The sequence below is a fragment of the Antrostomus carolinensis genome, unplaced genomic scaffold (genome assembly GCF_000700745.2).
Source record: "Antrostomus carolinensis isolate BGI_N321 unplaced genomic scaffold, ASM70074v2 scaffold12893, whole genome shotgun sequence".
Classification (NCBI taxonomy): domain Eukaryota; kingdom Metazoa; phylum Chordata; class Aves; order Caprimulgiformes; family Caprimulgidae; genus Antrostomus; species Antrostomus carolinensis.
In genome coordinates, this window is record NW_010307322.1 from 53089 (window position 1) to 73052 (window position 19964).

The 19964-nt window shown below is 36.8% G+C and overlaps 1 protein-coding gene across 1 annotated transcript in view; it reads left to right on the forward strand.

The window, feature by feature from the left end:
* Window positions 1-19964, forward strand: part of FAF1 (Fas associated factor 1) — a gene marked incomplete at its 5' end in the record, with an annotated part of 85288 nt that overhangs the window by 33759 nt on the left and 31565 nt on the right. The window contains 2 exons of the mRNA XM_010165385.1: window positions 125-206; window positions 8813-8967. Of these exons, the coding sequence (XP_010163687.1) occupies window positions 125-206; window positions 8813-8967 (237 nt within the window). The remainder of the gene's footprint in view (window positions 1-124; window positions 207-8812; window positions 8968-19964) is intronic.

The following is a 19964-nucleotide window of genomic DNA, read 5'->3' on the forward strand; positions in this document are numbered from 1 at the left end:
TGTGGTACTTCCTCTTTCTATAGGTTTAGCCAATGCATTATATTTACAGAGTACATGAAGAGGTAGAATATTGTAATAACTTATTTTCATAATTTTTTATTAATTGGAAATTTTATTTCAATAGATATGGTGACTGCCATCCAGTTTATTTTATTGGATCATTAGAGGCTGCTTTTCAAGAAGCCTTCTATGGGAAAGCCAGAGATGTAAGTGTGAATTAAAATTACTTTATTTAATATAGGAGGAAAATGGAAATCACTCTAAATGTTTCATCTTTATATTAAAAAAGCTAAGCTACACTTTTGGAGTTATCTGGGTTTTTACTGTTTGTGAGAAGTTATACTCATTTAGTTGACTTACCTTGGTTGTTGTTGAAATTACAGTGAACAACTAATGGCTTTCTGATCATTCAGAATGTACTTTTCTTGGAGTCTTCTAGTCATCAGAGCTACTCTTTTTTCTTTTTTCTGCCTCCTCTCCCTTTTCTTCCTGAAATAATGGTGTCTTAGCACCACATAACATTGGCTGCAAGTCTTGGGGTTGACAAGTTCAACATTGCATGTTGGTAACTTCTTTGAAGGATGGCTAATGAAATTGTAAATTTAAATTGAAAGGTCTCTGAAATACAGTGTGCTTTTTTTCCTTTGTACAGCCTTTATCTGCCAAGTAAATTCCAGTACTAAGGTGTGGTTATTTAGTTTTTCTGTACATCCAGCCAGACATCTCAAGTTTCTGTTATTCCATGCACAGTTTTAAAATCAGTATTTTAATAAAATTAGAATGGGGATAGTTTATTTAAGTTTTGGTGACTTGAATTCGCTAAGGAGAAACCCAAACCCCTGCATAATTAAGCACAGATAAAGCTGAAACACAAACAAGAAAATCATGCTGTTTACATTAACTTTTCATTGTCTTGATAGATATTTAATTTTAATTTCATGTTTTGGCTTCCTGTAGTTACTCATATCGGAAGGAACAGTGATGTTATATTAGGGGCTGCTGTGATAAGTGTGCAGTGTTACAAATCTACACCGTATAGCTTAAGCTGACACATGCTTAACCTGCGCACAAATAGTTTTCTCACACTCTTTAAGTTTAGTAAATATTTTCATGTCCTTGTGCAGATTTCAGAGCATAAATGGATACAGAATAATTCAGTGGCAAAAGATTAATAATAACTCATTAAAGTGGAACTTAATGCGTGTTTAAAAGAAATCAAATTTATTAACTCAACAAGATAAGTGTTTGAGTTAGGAAGTTCAGTTTGTGTCATTTCATCAGAAATGGTTGACAGTGTATCACTATAATAATGGATGAGAGCTCACTAGGAGTTTTCATAAATATTTTTTTAAATCTGGAAATCTAATATTAATGTATTGCCATTATTTATTTTTTTAATACTGTAAGTACTTTATATACCACTTACATAGGACATCTGAAACTCATGTCACCTTATATTTCTGATATTTTGCGATGTAGTCAGAGCAGATCCTCATCAGGATAAAGTTATATACTTTGAAAAGTATTATTTTTGTGGCTTTTTTTTTTTTTTTAAATTTTGAAAGCTGTTCACCCCCAGCTACCCTCTGGAATTACATTATTTTTATTGTAACATTCTGATTTAAAACAAAGGTATGAGAATGTACATGCACCATTTATTTTTATTGCATTTTTCCTGTTTCAAACAAGTCTTTTTAGTACTGCCTCCTGGAATTCATAATTGATTAAAAGGATACATTATTTTATATTTTTATAATTGTATTTCATAAAATAATTCAATATGTATATCAGTATAAGAAAAAAAAGCTTAGGAGAAATTGCAACCTGTATGTCTTTTCTTCTAATTTATACTGTGGAGGGCACTTAATTTTACCAGGGCAACAGATGAGTTTCAGGCACCAGCATTCTTCACTTGAAGAGAGAAATTGAGTTCCAAGAGTAAATAAAAACAAGATTGAAGGTTTAAATCCTCTGCTAGGCTTTTTGAACTTATATACTCATTAAATGTTTATTGGAGTGGTGGGATTACGAAGGATTTGGGTAGCTTCATCAACTGGTATATACTTAATCACTAAGTAAAACACTACATTTGATAGAGTGTTTCTCACGATGCCACACTCAATCCATCTTAATGAAAACCGCTTCAAACTGATTTAATTTGAGAGCACTTGGCAGCTTGAGTGCTCAGAGTTCTTAGCCTTTTCTTGACAAATTCTCAACACTGTCCAGAGCAGAAGGTGTACTCTACAGTTCAGGCCTAGTGAGGCAGCCATCACCTATGTTTTAAATCTCTATTGTGGATCATTTTTCCCTCCAAAAAATCCCAATATATATCAACTTGAAGCCTTTTTGCAGAAATATTTTAGTTTGGGTTATTTTAAGAAAATTAGCTTACGTCAGTTAAACACAAATTATGGGTTAAAATTCTTTTTAAGAATATAGATGTTCTGTTAAATCTTTGTGTCTTTCTTTTTTCTTTTGTTGGAAAGGATGGTAATTCATAGTTGCTTAAGGAAAATACTACTTGAGAAAGAAATACCTTGTAAAAATGTTTAGATATTTGTCTGTTACCTGTGTTTTGTTTAGCTTTTATTGTTACAGTTTTTTGAGTCTCTAGATATTTAAGATTAACATGCATGGTGGGTCTTTTTTTCCTTTAGAGCAACTACTACCATGATATATAGTGCCATTTCTAGGTAGGAGAGATGAAAAGAGGTCAAACGTAGCTCTACTTTAAAACCTATATATCTCTTTAGCACCAAAATACAATAGCCAAGATATAGAGCTTTCCCTTCCACTACCAGTGTCCTTGGCAATAAAATCCCCAGTTAACTCCTGCAACCTGATAGTTCAGGGCATTGTGTTCATTTCCAAAGCTTACTGTATATACCACACAAGAAAATATTTTCTTCTTTTTTTTTTTTTTTTTTTTTTTTTTTAATTGGATGTGGAAGAGAAAGAGAGACAGAGATTTATTAAATTAACAAGTAAGTTCTTCTTTTGTGAAATTCTTTCTCTGCTTATTGTGGCAATTGGAAAGGAGCATTTCTCTGCTGTATTACTTCATGAAGAACAAGCTTACTCTTGCTCAAGGAGCTCTGCTGTCATAGAAATAACTAAACCAGATACCATGGAGGAAATCTAATAATGCACAGTTTTAAGCAAGATGTTTGCAGGAGCTTTCTTTGTGACTAAAAGCTGTTTGTGGGTGCCCTGTGTTCTGAAACATCCAGGGGTTTATCCTAACTTGGAGGGGTATTGTTATTAATACAAGATCTTAATTGCTATATTGAATCTCACCGAGCTATTTACTTGACTAATACTAAAGTATTTTCTTTTATGGAAGCTTGTTTGCTTTTTCATTTTGTAGGTGGTTGCTACTCTTTTATTAGGAGAAAGAATAAAGACATCTGCTTTACCTTTTCAGGAGCTCTTATCTTTACATACCTCTGTCAGATCACCTCCTGCTCCTCTCTCAACCTTTCTGTCCACTGACTTTTAATAAATATGTGAAACATCTCTCTTAGCACAGATTGGTATTGTCACCTCAATATATATTCCAGCCTACTGGAAATGAACCACGTTTTTCTTCTTGAATTCTGTCTTTTAGGTTCAATTTAGTGGCAGCACCCTCTCTCTTACATATGGGTACTTTATTTTCTGAATACCTGGAAGAAAGTATGCTCCTTCCATCATTTGGCATGTTCAAATAAAAGCTTTATTTGTTTTGCCTGGTGGTAGAAGAATATTCCTTCATACGGGGCTTCCTGTAGTATCATTTTTGTCTGTGTAACTCAGAAAACTGTCCCTCGTTATTATTTCAGCTAATTAAGTTAATGCTGAACATAATGCAGAAAAAAGATTCTCAGAGATAATTATTCTGATTTCTGTTAGAGCACATTATAGAAATAGCACTGAGTGCTCTCCAGTTTTCTTGTCTCAGAAGAGAAATTTGAAGTGTGTCTTTTAGATGCTACCTCATGTAGAGAGAGGTTCCGAATCCCAATTGCAGGACAGCTTTTTGGTTTAGTCTTTGTCATATTTTTTCCTCCATTTATTCCCTAAATACTGCAGAGCGATGTCAAGGAGTACAGCTTCACCATCACCTTTTACTTCAACTCCAGCCACATTTCAAGTCAAGTCGAATTGTTACTCCTGCATTTTTATAAGGGTCTTGATCATATTGTTTATCCTAGATGTGCTTTGAAAATGCACCTGTGGTTGAGCTGTCTGAGTCCTAGATGGAGAAATGACTACTTTACAGATTCTGATTAAACACGAATAACCTGAGCACTAATCTTCATAGTCTGTTTGAAACTGTAGAGGACAGGTATAGAAGTATAACTCTAGGTTCCCAGGAAAAGAAAAGCATCTTCAGATCCTCTCCTAACAAGCCTAGAGGCTGGTTAGTGCCCCTTGTCTGTCTGTCTGTCTTTGGTGTCTGTCTCCTTTGTTTTGACTGGTGCAGGGGAGTTTAATAATGCTTGTCTTCAGCAGGTTTTGTTCAGTGTAATACGCTGACAAGGCTTCCTATGAATCTCCATCTGCCCTATTCCTGCTTTGATCCTTTTCCAAAGTGGAGTCAATTCGAAGATGTGTTGCCTTGGTGTTAGAGAAGGTTTGCGTTCTGCTTAGGGAAAAATGGATTGTGCACGATAGAGTAACTGTGTCCATATGATCACCAAGATCACCTTAGACAGGTGGATCAGATTGTGCACTTTAAAGGCTTGAAGATGTGCAAATGTTTCCCTTTGTTCATTTGAATTAGCTCTCACTACATAAAACATAGAGGGGGAAATTAAGATCTTGACTGATTAGCCTACAAGCTTGAAAGAACATTCATGCCTCTAGCAGATGTTACATCATGAACATTTTTGTGTCAGTCATTACCTGAACTTGTAAACCTGTCAGGTCTGTGGTTTCGCTGACTCTTATGACTGTATTGCTGTTCCTGTTCTTCTGAGGTATCCATGTTATTCATATTATTAGGAACTGGCTGAGGAGCTTGGTTATCCCATTGCCCAGTGATTATCAATTTAGTCTCTCACCCTCATGAAGATCTGTGTTTCTTTCTGCCTCAGTGACAACTTTCCCTTATTTCTTCTAATTCTGTACAGAGTGTGTTAACTTTTCTGAAGTTGCAAAATACAAAAATGCCCAAGTGGATGGCTTAGCCATCTCGGTGCATAGGACAGATCTTTAATGTGTTTGTTTCATGTGTGGGAGTGTATGTGCATGTTGGATCTCTTGGTCAAGTGCATCGGTTTATGTGGCAGGAAGCTGCAATACTTTGGATGATGTGGCAGAGAGGTTTCATGGTGAAAGGCTGCAGCTGGGAAAAACGTCCCTCTCGGGGGCTGCTCTGCTGCAGTACAGTGTCCATCTACAGCCCATGTTTCCTTCCAGGGTGCCATGTGCTGGGCATATTCCATCTACAGATCAAAATCAGGCAAGAGAGGGCTGCGGTGCTTCACTGAAAATATATGGTGATGGGTGTAAGGCAAAGGAGCAGAGTCAAGGCTAGCCGAGTCCCATGCAGTCTGAATGCAACGGAGGTTTTAAAACATCCAGACTTCAAGCAGTGTTTTCTAAAGACACTTAGATAACCAATGCTGAAAGATGCTGAAAACAGTGCCTCTTTCTCATGGCTTTCTTTCCTCTGAAAGAAAATGAAACCTGGAGCTTAGACTTCAGACTTTTAGGACGTTAAGTCTTATTGACATTGATGAGACTTAAACTCCCAAGTATGTTTGTAAATCCAGGCTCTTTCTGAAAATTCCAGTGTATGACTGCCTGATCTTCAGCATCCACATACTCTGAAAAATACATCTCTGGAAGGCTTAAGTTCCTGAAGTCCTAAGGCTTTTGGAAGTACATCAGCTATTCGGTACTTAGAACCTTTTCAGTATCCCATATCTTCATAGGGACTAGAAGAAGTTCTTCCCCATCAGGTCTTTTTGGTTAGTTAAAATCTTATGCTAAGTATATAACCCCTGAGTCCATTGTATTTTTGAGAAATCCAACACAGAACAGACTGCTCCATCAGTAGGCTTCTTTTATGGAAGTCAAGAGTGTTGATCAGTTTAGTAAGCCTATTTTATCATTATTGACTAAAAAATTCCCAGTATGAGTCATCATAGAATCCTAGAATTTACTCTTGATTTTTCAAAGGCTGGAAATAAAAACAACAAAAACCTGCTTATAAATGTTTACTACCATGGTTTAGTAAAAAATCCAAACAAAACCCAACAAACTCCAAGCTGGGAGCCTTTTGCAACATTGCATTTTTGCAAGGACAAAATATCCCTGGCTTCCACTAAGATTTTTCAAAATCATATTTCAGCACTTCAGTTCCTCCTGCTACCTCTTTTCATTTGTCTTAGCAGTATTCCTGTGCCTGACCTTAACATTTTGGATGAATTATCAGACACAAGTACAGTCTTTTATATATGATGGAGTTTAGTCTTTACTCAGTGAGATTTGTTGATGTAACAAAAATTACATTCACTTGTAAAGTAACTCAGTGTAAACATCCATTGTGTATGTGCCTGTTTTGTTTACTAAAATTTGTCCCTAAATCTTTAAGCCTAAAACTGTACATATTTTGAAACATTCTGTTGTATGGAATCTCATATTTAACAGTTTCATGGGGTTGTTTCTTTGGAAGTAAAAGTGTTTCTCAAGAGCCTTTTTTTCTATCCACTCCCAGTGAAAAGAGGAGAGCAAAGCCATCCGCTTACCACAAAGCAGTGCCACCACAAAGGAAAGATTAAGGGTTTAGAGAGAGGTCAATGTGGGTTTTTCTCTAACTAAACACTTTCCTAAAGTTTCCTTGTGGAAAAAATAATGAAGTCATCTCAGAGTTTTTAAAGAATTTTTATTTCTTTTTCACCGTCTGCATTCGCTTGTCTTCTCAGCATGGATGTTTAATCTTTCTAGGCTTTGTGAATTGGTCCAAATGAATAAGTGGTGAGCTGTCTCTCTAGGAGCTAGAGGCTTATTCTAAGGCCCTAATCACTGAGTAAACACATCTTTGCCCTCCCTCTCTTACAACTGCTATATAATAGTCGAGATTCTAGCACAGTAACCTGGATATTGCAGGGATCGACGCTTTGAAATGCAGAATGGCTGATCCTCAAAAACAGACAGTGCCTGATCTTCCCCTGGCTCTTTCTTCTTTTTAAATTAAATATCACCACAGAAATGCTGTTTTATTGCTTGATATTGTGCATCAGTGCCCTGGATTTTCAAGTTTAGTTTCAGTCAACATTGTTGGCTGCACTTATATGGGTCTCTACATGTTGGGCTTATTAATGGTCCATCCTGGCACATGTGTATGTGGTTCTGAAGAACATTTAAATTAAATTAGACAAACATTAATGCAAATTACTAATCCCTTTCCCAAAGTCTAATGTTCAAATGTATTCTTCTTTTTATAAACAGTCATTAAGTTTTGTCCAAAGCCAGCATACAAGGTGATAGCCATAGAGGTTTTTTACAAAGACAGCTTCTCTCAGAATTGCATCCCATGTCTTGCTATATCAATACATGTCAATATCTAGTGTTCAGTGTTACTTCTGATGAAGAGATTTGGAGTTACTTTAAATGAAAGTCTGAAAATAGCATTTACTGTATGGTCTCAGCAAATACGTTCAAGTAGGATTTTAAAAGAAATTAAGTAATATATATGGGTGTGGGGGAATGGAAAGTTGTAATTTTCTGAATGGTATTTATAATTCGTTGAATACCAGATACAGGATCATGGTCCCTAACTAGCTTGTGGTTTCTGTATTGTTTTCTAAGTCTGCTTTTTATCTTTACATACACATAGACTCGCTTTCCAAAAGGTGGTCTGAGATTATCATGGGGACACAGCACAGCTCTGTGCTGCTGGCAATGAAGCTCAAATATTACTTGACAGGGTTTCAGAACATGACACTGAATATTTTGTTTCAAGAGGCCACAAACATCATCCTCAACATCTAGTCTTTGCTAATATGGTAACCACGATGAGATACATCAGTGCACACCAACTCAATATGGGATTTGATCCAGGTCTCCTGTACTCCTTCCCTTGTGTCTTACACATTTACAGTGTTGGGGTGGCTATATGCCCCTCAGCTCCACAAGAGAGGTAGCCAAATGGGCTGACACGTGGCCTTTTGACCAGCTAGACACTGACTCGTGAACTAGGTGAGACGCTGATGTGCTGTGGGCCTCCCCACGTCATAGGGCTGGATGGAGAGCTGCCAAAACATCCAGCAAGTAGCATCACAGGCTTTGGGACTGTAGGCAGCTGTATTTTTACTTACTCTTTTTCCTCTTTATTTGGCTACAGATGGGGGCATAGCAATACACTGTCATTTTTTAAGGTTGTTTATATTTGTTTAGGGTCATAGATACTGTTGTATCAGTAGATGTGTACCTTGCTCAGGGAATTGGTCCAAATGTTATCTTTACTGGGCAGCAAGTCAAAAAAGTTTGCTCATTTTTTAAGATTTTTGATTTTTGCATTCAAATGTTGTTATTTTCACGTTCTAAGTATATAATGTATTTATTGTGTTTTGGTACCCAAAATAAAATTTTAGGAAGCATTGAGATGTTTTACAGATTTGGAGGGGTGCACCATTTGACTTGGAATCTGCTGTTTGGTTGGTTTTTTTTTTTCCCCGGTGTATGCACATTTGGATACTCGGCACCCTTGATGAACACCATAGGACGTACTAACACATAAATCTGCAGCAGTAATTTTAAATTATTAAGTAGCCTGAGGGAGTTTTTCACTGATCAATCTTTTCTTGTGTTTTTTCAGAGAAAGCTTCTTGCTATCTACCTCCACCATGATGAAAGTGTACTAACCAATGTCTTCTGCTCACAAATGCTCTGTGCTGAATCTATTGTCTCCTATCTGAGTCAGAACTTCATCACCTGGGCATGGGACATGACAAAGGAAGCAAACAGAGCAAGGTAAGATGCTTTGGACTGTGAGTGGAACAGCTTTGCTCTCAAAGACGAGTGTCATCTGTGTATCAAATCTTTTGTTGCTTGATGTCTATTTGAACTAAAAACTTTGTGCTCATTCTTAGCTGATCAGTGAACCTGTGCTGGCTGAAGTTCACTGGGAATTGGACTGTCCTTGTTTTCATTACAAGTTGACTTCTTATTCCTGTGCAGGCAAAAAATAGTTGAAGAAATTGTTTCCCCACTTCCTTTTTTTTTTTTTTTTTTTTATTTTTTTTTTTTTTGGTGAGTTTATTTTGCAAGCAAAGTTCTAGGAACATGTCTTCATAGTTTTGCATTGCAGTGCCCTGATATTATGTGACACCAATTGTATGTACATAGGTGTAACTGCATTAGAACTGTCTGGGATACTAACTACTGTTGTTAGTGAAAATCTTATTTTAAAAAAACCGTTTGTATGATAAATTAATATGAAAAACAGATTATGCAAAAAATTAGAAGCTTGTAATTCATATGAACTTTTTTGAACTAAAAGTTTCTTACAGAACATTCCTTTGGTAATATTCAGATATTTTGTTAGGTTTTAATATTATAGAAACTATCCTATATCTTAAGCCATCATTTTGCTGATGACTAAAGACATTTTTAAAATGTAGATTACACTTCCTTCTACATCTTTTGTGTGATACCAACAAATTTTCTTACCTTTATATTAAGACTTCTCTCTTTTAGTTATTTATCAGTTGATCATAATCTTTTGAATATAACTATTTTATGATTATACTTACTATATTTAGAAATCAGACTTGTTTGGTTTTCTAATTTGGACCTTATTTCTTCACCTTTATTTACATAGAAGATAACTCCTTACCAGGATAATGTCTTGTGTATATTACTATAATGAGAGTTATTCTAACTTTTGAACAAAATATGCAACAGTCATTTGGTCTGGGATAGGTTGCCAATTTTTAAAGAATTCCATTGATTATAGAACAATTAAAAGTACATGTTTATGATTCTTTCCCTTTTGGATTGCTAGAAATTTGGTATCTTTATAGCGCATTCATGCATTCCTATTCTTAAATACATAACCTATAATTAATATTTCTTCACTGAAAGTGGGCATGGAGACCAGAACAATCTGTTTTTCTAATACACTTTTTAAATGACCCTTGGGTTTCACAGGAATTCCTCACTTGACCTTCTGTATAAGTCATTGGACAAATTAGCAGCTATGTTCCTAGTACAAATTATTCTAGGGAAGAGTTAAAGATTATGGAAAAAAGCAGTCACGAAAACAGATAAAAAGGGTTTTTTTAAAAAAAAGAAAAGATAGAGAGAGGAAAAAGAAACATCTAGGTTCTTTCATGGGACCAAATACATAGACTGGAAAGTTGCTTAAGTCTTTTGGTATTGCCATTCATGGGCAGTAAGGAGCCTCCTCCTTTCTTTTATCCTGCAAGTTGGTGTAGAAGGAAACACTATTTCTAAACCATCTGTAGTGGCTAAGTTCAGTTGACTACCTGCTGTTCTATTGTTCGCTTTTCTGTTTAATTCTCTAGTTTCTTTTATTTTACAATGACAAAAAATTGCAGTGTAGTTTCTTTTGAAAAACTGTGTTTGAGGGTTTTTTTATGACCGACGATCAACAGCCATGTAATTGCTTTGTTGTGTTTTACTAAAGAAATCTATTAAGTAGCACAACTTTGATACACTAGTAATAAGAGTTTGCAGGTTACAGAGACACCTGTGGTGACCAAAGCGACAGAAGCTGCTTATTAGAAAGAGCCTGTACAGCTGTGTCCTATTAACTCCTTATGACACTTCTTAAAACACAAAACAAAGGGCTTGTTTAAGGCTTTATAGCTATTCTCAATGAGCCTAGTCACCGATTGTGCAGTGCGATAGGGTTTTTAAGCCTTCATTTTTTGCTTTCTGTTAGCAACAACAAAGAAACTGTCATATTAACAGTGAGGTCAAAAAATAGTAAGGGGTAAACAAGGCATGCTGGCTCGAATTAGAATAATTTTGTGATTGTGTTTAGTGTCACATCCTGCTCCTTACACTGTGATTTCTTCAGAGGGGGCATGATGCTTCTTTCTGCTTTTGGAAAGTGCCAATGCACTGTGGGCATTCCCATAAATAAATACTCGGTACCGCTGTTTAACTACTGCCCTTCATTATGTGACACAACGGCAGTGGTCTTGGAACTCTGATCTGTATCCCTATGAACACAGTTGCATGTAGCTTTCTGTTTGAATGGTGAGAAGACAACGGCAACAACAGAAGGAACTACTTTTTGTGAGCTGGTGTAGCCCAAGAACAACTTATTTGTGCTGTTAAAATTGCATTAGTGGAAAAGCCAGGGTGGGAAGGCAGAGGAATCAGGCCCACTTTATTTACAGCAGCCAACAGGGACGCCTTAGTGTCAGTAGTAAAAGACAGGTTTCAATACTCTAGCATGGCTTGAATTAATTCAGATATAAATACTTCCCTCATATAAGTAAAAAAAATCTTGAATATTCTGATGTTTTACTTGCTCTTTGCTGTCCTCTTTCAGACATCTATGGATGTCATTCCATTCCAAAAACAGTCTTAGTAGTAGTTTCCATTTTTCTCATTAATGAAATGACAGTCCATCCTGAACACTGTAGAACAAAACCAGCTCCAAAATCTTGTCGTTTTTCCTGATTTTTAATATGTTTCTCAGCTGACGCTGATGTAGGGACATGCTTTGAATCCTGTGTTACTGTACAGTAGCACTTAGCTGCAATCCCTCAATCTTGTTCTTCAACACCCATTGCAACAGAGTGAAGAGAGTTTTGTAGGTAGGACTAGAAGTAAAACGCTGCGTGCAAGCACCAGGGTAACTGTTAGCAGTAGCACAGGAGCATAAACATGACTTTGGGAGTCAGGTTTTTAAAAAAATTTCTAACTACAGCCACCCAGGACTGTTACTTTGTCAAACTGCAGGAGAACTTTAGTTAATACAGTTAAGAGGATGTTTTGTTTTGGCTTCCACAGCTTTTAATAACCTCTAACATAAGGTTGTGGGAAAGGGAGTAATTGCTTTGGGTAAGTGCTGCAAATTATGAATCGTTTCATTACTAGAATAAAAAAATCATAATAAAAAGGTACAAAATAATATAATAAAATAATTAGCCTTCATTTAAGAAAATAACATGGTGTTTTTATAATACTGTTAAGGAATCTATGTGAAAGCTTTATCACCTATAGTTTAAACTTTAGTTTATTGAGCAACTGTTTGGAATATTCTTGTAGTTTACATTATCTGTGGTCAAAGGAGGGAAAAAACCCGCAAAGCTATAGGTATATCTTCTACTTTCTTGTTATATTCCACTCAATTTGGAGTGAATCATAAGCTTAAAAATCACTGTTTCCTTTCCATGGAGGTGTGCTACAATGCCACTCCAAACAGCAGAAATATACTCGTGGCAGGTGTCAGGGCAGTAGTAGTGGTGTTTGACAGCAGTGGTGCTGACAGTTCTGGCCCTGCCTTTTGGTCTGAGCACGCGGTGCAGCAGCTCACCAGCTGCATTGTGCCATCACATGGGCTAAGTGATTCCTCAAGTCTTCAGAGAGGTTATGGGATAGTTAAGCAGGAGAGCCAGTGATCAGGAGCTATAGTTCTGGCACTTTCTGACTTCAAAGAGTTGACTAAAACCCATTATTCTAATATAATCATGTGCATGTGTGTGAGAAGTGTATTTATATGTGTGTATATATATATATATGCAAGCACATGCCTAACTACATATTTGTATCCAGGACAGGTATATAGTGAATATATATACATACGTATATACCCACACATGCACACATACCCTTATGTTTGTACACACAGCATTTACAAACATAGATTGTGCATAGTATTAACAGATTTCCAATGTACACGATGTTTGTCAAGCCAAGCAATACCAAACCATAAAACTGACTCGAATGTCTGTAGCAGCTTTTTAGCTTTTGATATCGTTGCCCTTGGGCACTGTATTTCAAGGTGTTGCCAACTTTTCTCAGCTCTGATGACAGGTACTTGTTAGATTTAATGTTCAAATGATAGTTTTTCACTTTGCTTAAGCTTAGGAAAGAGTTAATTGACTAAAGTGCTTCTCAGCAGCAGGTTGTCTTCACCTGCAATTTCCGTCATCAAGTAATTAGCCATATTCACAGTTGCTGACCCTTGATACTAACCTACTGAATGATGCATGCCTGGATGAAGACCAGTTGACCATATTACTCCAGCTTGCCAATCCCATTTGATCCGTCAGCAAATATATTGCAGGTGTGGGGTCTGTGGGGGCTGGACTCGATGAGTTAATTTCTCACTGCAACTTCAGGAGTGACCATAGATTCTGTATGTTACTTGCAAAAACTGTTGGACGTGTTCTTTGGGTGCTAAATCCTTAACAGGTTTCGCAGAACAGTGTGAAAAACTTATCTATTGTATTTTGCAATATTTTATTTAATTTGCTTTAATAGCAATACAGTGCTAGTTAATAAAAACAGGTCAAAAGTCTAATTAATGTTTTAAAAATAAAGGTTCCCAAACATGGGGCGAGCTTGTCATTTTCTATGTGGTTTGGTTTGAGGAGGAAGAGGAAAGAAGGTGAGGAGGGAACCCTTCTGTTCCATGATTACATCCCACCCGCTCATTTTCTCCTTTTCTCCTTTGCTTTTGATTTTAGTGGCGGTCTTAACAGAATGTCAAGATCAATTTGCAGCATGGTTTAACTCAAGGTTTGCATTCTGCCAGCAGCAATTGTCCTAACGAACAATGCCGTGTGTTCTTGTAACTTCAGAAGCTTTTAGAAGGCTCATGGCAAGGGCAGCATCTAATGACTTTATTAGTGTAGGGTTCCAAAATGGGCTCAGTAATTGTTCACATCTCTTTGTCATCTAGTCATAATTACTGCATAGTATTGTTCGGGGTTGCACTTGTGAATAGTTTCCTAATAGCACTGAAATGAAGAAAAAAGGAAAAGGATAAAAGGTGATTGTCTCTTTAGATGGAGAACAAAACAACCTGTATATAGATGATGGTTAAACTGTTTATTATACACCCACCAGAAAAGGTAAACTATCCCTGCTTAAATATTTATAGACTTTAAGATAATTTCATGTTAGTAGTCTAAAAATGTCCAAATTTGGAAAACTAAAAAATAGTAGAGTGCATTTTAATCTGATCATGATGAGTAAGATATGGATGTCTCCATAGTATCCAACTATAGAAAGTAGTCTCTCTGTTGATGTGTTTAAGGCTTTCAGTGTGTCGTTTTATATTCCTATAGTAATGTCTTAAGGTCATTTGAAAAAAAAAAACCCAAACAAACACCACAAATACCACCACCACCATAGGAATTAATTAAACTGATACATTTGTAAGCATATATTTTAAGTCCCCATTATAAAATCAAATCCTAAAGCAAGTTCTATCCCACTGCACTCAAACTACAGCATCATTTGTTATGTTATTGATAAGAAAAGGCAAAGGAATAAAACTCTCTAGTGTCCTGTGCAAAAGAGGTGAGGTCAGATGAACAGGTAGTCAATACAGACTTGTTGGGCTGCTTTGAGGAAGGAGAAAGAAGTCATTCAGAGGTCCATTTAAATACAAGAGTCCGGAACGACACCAGTGAAATCTAATGCCAGATGGAGTTGAAACTGTAGAGAAACTTAGATGCATCTATGCATCTAAATTAACCGTCAGAAGAAATCACTGAGCCATCAGAGTCAGAATCGTTGGTTACAAAATTCATCTGAAGGGTGTGAATGAATCTCCTTGGTACTGCCAGGCATCGGATCAGGACAAAGCTCCTTGCAGAAGTGCAGGTGCCCATCCTCTTCCTTTAGATTAGGATGACTCTGCTTTGACCTCTCACCTCTCCTTTTTGTTACCCTTCTGACTGTCTGTGGGTCTGAGAGCCACAGATAACAGGCCTCACGATCCTTCTGGCTTTTTGGGTTTTAAGCTGGAGATGTCAGAAAAGTTACCACAGGGATAACTGGCTAGTGGCGGCCAAGCGTTCATAGCAACGTCGCTTTTTGATCCTTCGATGTCAGCTCTTCCTATCATTGTGAAGCAGAATTCACCAAGCGTTGGATTGTTCACCCACTAATAGGGAACGTGAGCTGGGATTAGACCGTCGTGAGACAGGTTAGTTTTACCCTACTGATGATGTGTTGTTGCAATCCATGCCTGGCCAGAAGGTCCAACTGTGCCTGTGTCATTCCTGACCGATGGTTGTCTGATACAGTCTTTGGTGCAAGGGAGGTTTCTCAGAATTGCGCCATAACCAGTTCCAGTACTTGACTTTCACTGCCTTTAGGCAGCTCACGCTAATATTTAACTGAAGTTTCTCTTGCAGCAATCAATGACAATTGTATCTTGGTTCACTCAGTAGACAGTGATGTATTCTCTTCCTTTTTGCTGCTGTGTTCTTTGGATTTAAATGCCACTATTATGTTTTCCTACAATTTGTTTAAACTAAGCAACTGTGATTCCTTCAGCCTTTCCTTGTAGCTTGTCCTTTTTAGACATTTGCTATTGCAACCTTCGTATGGACCTTCTGTAACTGGTCTACACCTTTACTGATGCACTGTGCCTAAAACTGCCTTCTCAGTACTAAATACAGAAAGGGGATTATTTCAGGTTGTACAAACCATGCTTCTGTTTACTCATCTCAATATGATGCTTGTCTTCTTCCTTTCATGACTTGTCTTTTTCCCTTACTGCCCGATTCTTATTCTGTATTAGTTCAATTGTTCCTTCTACTTGGAAACATTAATTGACCTTGTTTAATTGCATTTTACTTGTCAGCTGATTTCTCTGATTTGTGAAGATTATTCTGAATTCTTTTACTGACTTCCAATGCGCTTGTAGCTTCTCTCACTTTACTAACGTCTGTAAAGTAGCCAAACACACTCTCTGTTTTTATCTAGGTTATTATTAAAGCTAACTCTAGCGAGGCTTTGATATTCCTTAGCAAATTGTATATTACATGTCTTCCTAATATGGTATGCAATAATCAAGATTACCACTGATACACAAGTACATTTTGTGTTTTCCATATTTAGTACAGCATCTGAATAAGGGATCCAGGTATATTTTATTTATACTTTTACCAATGATTTTGTCTGGTGTCCAGAGGTGTCTGAAAGGGTGGATTAATGAGTTTCTAGAGGGATACATTTTAGACTAAGTGGAGTTATAAAGTATTTACCTAATCTGTTTGAAGCTTGCAGGATGAAATTAGATCTTCCATGGTTTATGAAGAGATTGATAAACCACTCATCTGTGCTTTACTCTCACATAAGAAAAAGTGGATAAAATAATGGGTTTTACATCTGAATTCCTAGATATTTAGTGTGTGTATACTAAAGAGGATATCCACACTTATTTCAGGCTGCTTTATGCATCTTTAGGACCATGCCTTGCATCTGTTGCTCATTCCCCCTTGTGTTTGAGTCAACAGTTATGGCCCTACCAATGTGGGTAAGACAATAACTCTGTATTATGGAGACTATAGATAGCAAACTCATTTAAATATACCATTTAATGACCTTAGCCTTTAGGTTTTTTTAATGTAAATATCGAATACAAAAATGTTATTTTTACATTAACATTTTAATGAGTCTTATGTTGACTTTACACAGTATATAATTATTAATAAAAATAATCAGGAATCTGGCATATTTAATATTCATCATTGTTTTCATCATGCTCAAGAAAGAAGTTACAGCTTTTTGTTCTTATTCCTGGTGTGGTAAGGAGGCATCTTGCATAATCATGGATCTAAACTTGACTGCAGTAGATCCTGTCCATATAAATAACAAAAATATGAAACAACATAGTACATGAGCAGGAGATACATAAAGAAACAATGAGATAATACCAGTCATTCTAATGATGAAACACCTCCCATCAGAAACAGCTGTCATCTCCCACCTGGGGGTTGGCTTTCTCCTTCAGGTTCTCCCCCTCAAAGACAATATGTATTCTGTGGTGTAAATAGGTATTATGTAGATCAAAAGCTTTCCAGGGATTAAAAAATACTGAGCTCTCAGATCAACACTTTTGATGATCAGCACTTTGGCCAGAGATGGCCAATTTTGTTGTTAAAAATTAAAAGCTGCATCTTCTCACAAAAAACATTATTGCTAAACCCCATCATTTACAAAGTTCTACATGGTATACCTGAGCTATGGTAGGTACATAGCTACCATCGCTCAGGTACAAGCTGTAATAAGTATTCTCTTTGTTTTTGAGACTGTAAAATATCAAAATTTTTTTTAAAGTAGATTTTTAAAGCTGTTATTTTTTCATACTTGTCTTTTTTAAAGTAATATTATATAAATTGCATTTTATGATAAAATTACCAAAAAAGTTATGCCAGGAGTATTTTTTAGTATATTGTGTCACATATTAGCTAGTAGGGAATTATAACATTATTTTCTGGCAAACTAATGTGCTACAAACATAACTCTTCTCAACGGTTATCTCAGAGTGCATGTGGAGGGATAACTGCTGCGCAGTGATCAGCAGCCCCTCAAATTAACATCTCCATTCCACCAGAATAATTTTTCCTGTGTGCTGCTTTTAACTAAGTAGTGAACTATGTCTAAGGATTAATTAATACCTGCTCCATTGACATTTTAAAAATTAAGAAAAGTTTGTAATTTTCTTAGGGTTTGTTTTTGCATTTGTCAAGCCATGGTCAGTGTTCACATTTGTTCTGTAGCTTTAGTAACTACTGGTTTCATTGCTAGCAAGTCATGAAAGAAGTAGAGAAATGATGCTTTCTGCCAAAAGTATTACTTTTCTTGATGAACTTTATTCTTGTAACTTTTTGAGATTTTTTTAAAATGCATTTTTCCTTCATAAAATGCTTTTTTTGCCTTTCTCATAGTTCTCCCCTCTTGAATATTTTTGTAATTTAAAAATAAAAGGACTAGTAGGGTGCCATTTGCCCTCCCTTTCTGGCAGCATTCCTCTATTTCCACTTTTGGTTGGAGATCACAGTAATCCAGTGTGTTGTGGAAAACAGTTCTCCCCGGAGGGATATCTGGCTCTTTGATGCTCTCCACAGGCAGTTCTCTTGGCAGCTCTGGAGATGCCACTGAAGGATCTGGCACACTTCTGTTTAGATGAAAGTAAGAAAATCCCTTGTTAGTGATGTACAGAGTAAGATATTGGTTATTGCACCAAATTGTTATGGTCCTACTCACACACTTCTGACAGTAAATATTAGCACAGAGACTTTTTCTTGCTGGATATAAATGTGGAAAAAAGTAAAAAGACCACAGAAGTGGTCAAGCCAGAAAAGGGAAAAAAAAATGCAAAATCAGTTAAGTAGCTACAAAATCTATTAAAAGACATGAGAAAAAATGAACAGGGATCATGAATAAAAATTCAATTCTTACCCATCTAGTAAAATGAAGAGACATGTTAGGAGTAATTGCTGATTGCTTACCACTGACCTGGTGAAGAGCACGTGTATGAACGAGTAGTCGCTGGTAACAGGAGTTACACAGCGTAGGTGTGGGAGATTGCTGCTGCTTTCTCTTTATTCAGTTTTGCATCGTTTTAGTACCTTCACATTTTTGTTGGCTTTACTACATTTTAGTTCAACAGACAAGTGAGTCCCAAAGGGCAGGATCTATTTTAATGGATCATGTTAGTGAGAAGAGTTTCTCTTGTGCATTCACTCTGCTCTGAAGATACACATTGGTAACCACCAGCTGGTTATTCGTCCCCCACGAACATCCTCATCACAGCTGTAGTAATCTCAACATTCGCCATATCCAAGAAAGACAAAGGCTGCTGATGGCAGCAGTGACAACTATGTGGCATTTGGGTCAGAATTGGGATGTGCTGCTCTTGTAACTGGTCCATGAGTGAGCTGGTCACTCTCCCTGCAAGCTGAGCAGGTTGCAGCAGCAGCAGCAGATGAGGGGATGAGTTGTGAAAGAGGAGGGCAGATGGCACCAGGGGCTATAAGAAGAGGCCTAAAGAAATAAAAAACCATCATGATTGGTGGCATCTGGCATCTGTTCTGCTGTTACTCAACCAGGTAAGTATATGTTACCATTGCAACAGCCTGGCATGACATGCCATCTTCTGAAGCCAGGGAGTTGAAACCTGTTCCCAGCCTTGATTATAGAGGACCCTGAGGTATCACAGCCTGTTAGGGTTTATGCAGTCAGCCAGAAGTTCCATGTATAAAAATTCCTGGAAAAAAATTATTTGGGAGATCTTTTAATGTACTGAAATACCTACTTCGTTCAGAATTCTCTGCATACCTATAGGTCCATACCTATACAAGCATATTTTGAGACTGAGTTATTGGCTGACTAAATACAGAATTGATTTAAAAAAAACCAACAAACCAACACCTATGACAAGTGCAACTAGTACTGTAACAGTCTCTTGGTTTCTTTCCTTCTAGCAGTATTCTCTACAGCACTTTTTCACTTCCAGTTAAATATCTTGTTTTCACATGAACCTTGAGTGTTTTTCTTCCATGGCATGTTGGAGACTGTGAAACAGTTTTAACACACAAGTTTCAGGAATTCAGTTCAATTGATCCCTGTCTTTATTACTTCCAGGAGTGAAACCTTGAACTCACATAAGTCGTTTTGCCATAAAAGATCACCATTTACTTCTGTGAGGCCAAGATTCCCACTTTGAAAAGGAAAAAATAAACAAACAAACAAACAACAACAAACCCCATTATTTAGCTTAAGAGTTTGTATGTCCAGGCTTTATGGACACCTTATTTTATCTTTACCAGATGGTATGTCTCTACGTAGCTCTTTCTGATCTAGCAGTCCCTGTTTAGCATTTTTGACAATGTCTTTCTGTGTGATAGTTCTGAATTGTGAAAGACAGAGAATCAAGGAGGCAAGGAAAGGTATTTGCCAGTAACATTTATGGCTTCAAAATACTCGCTAGCTACCCCTGCTCGTTGCCTTCCATCCAACTG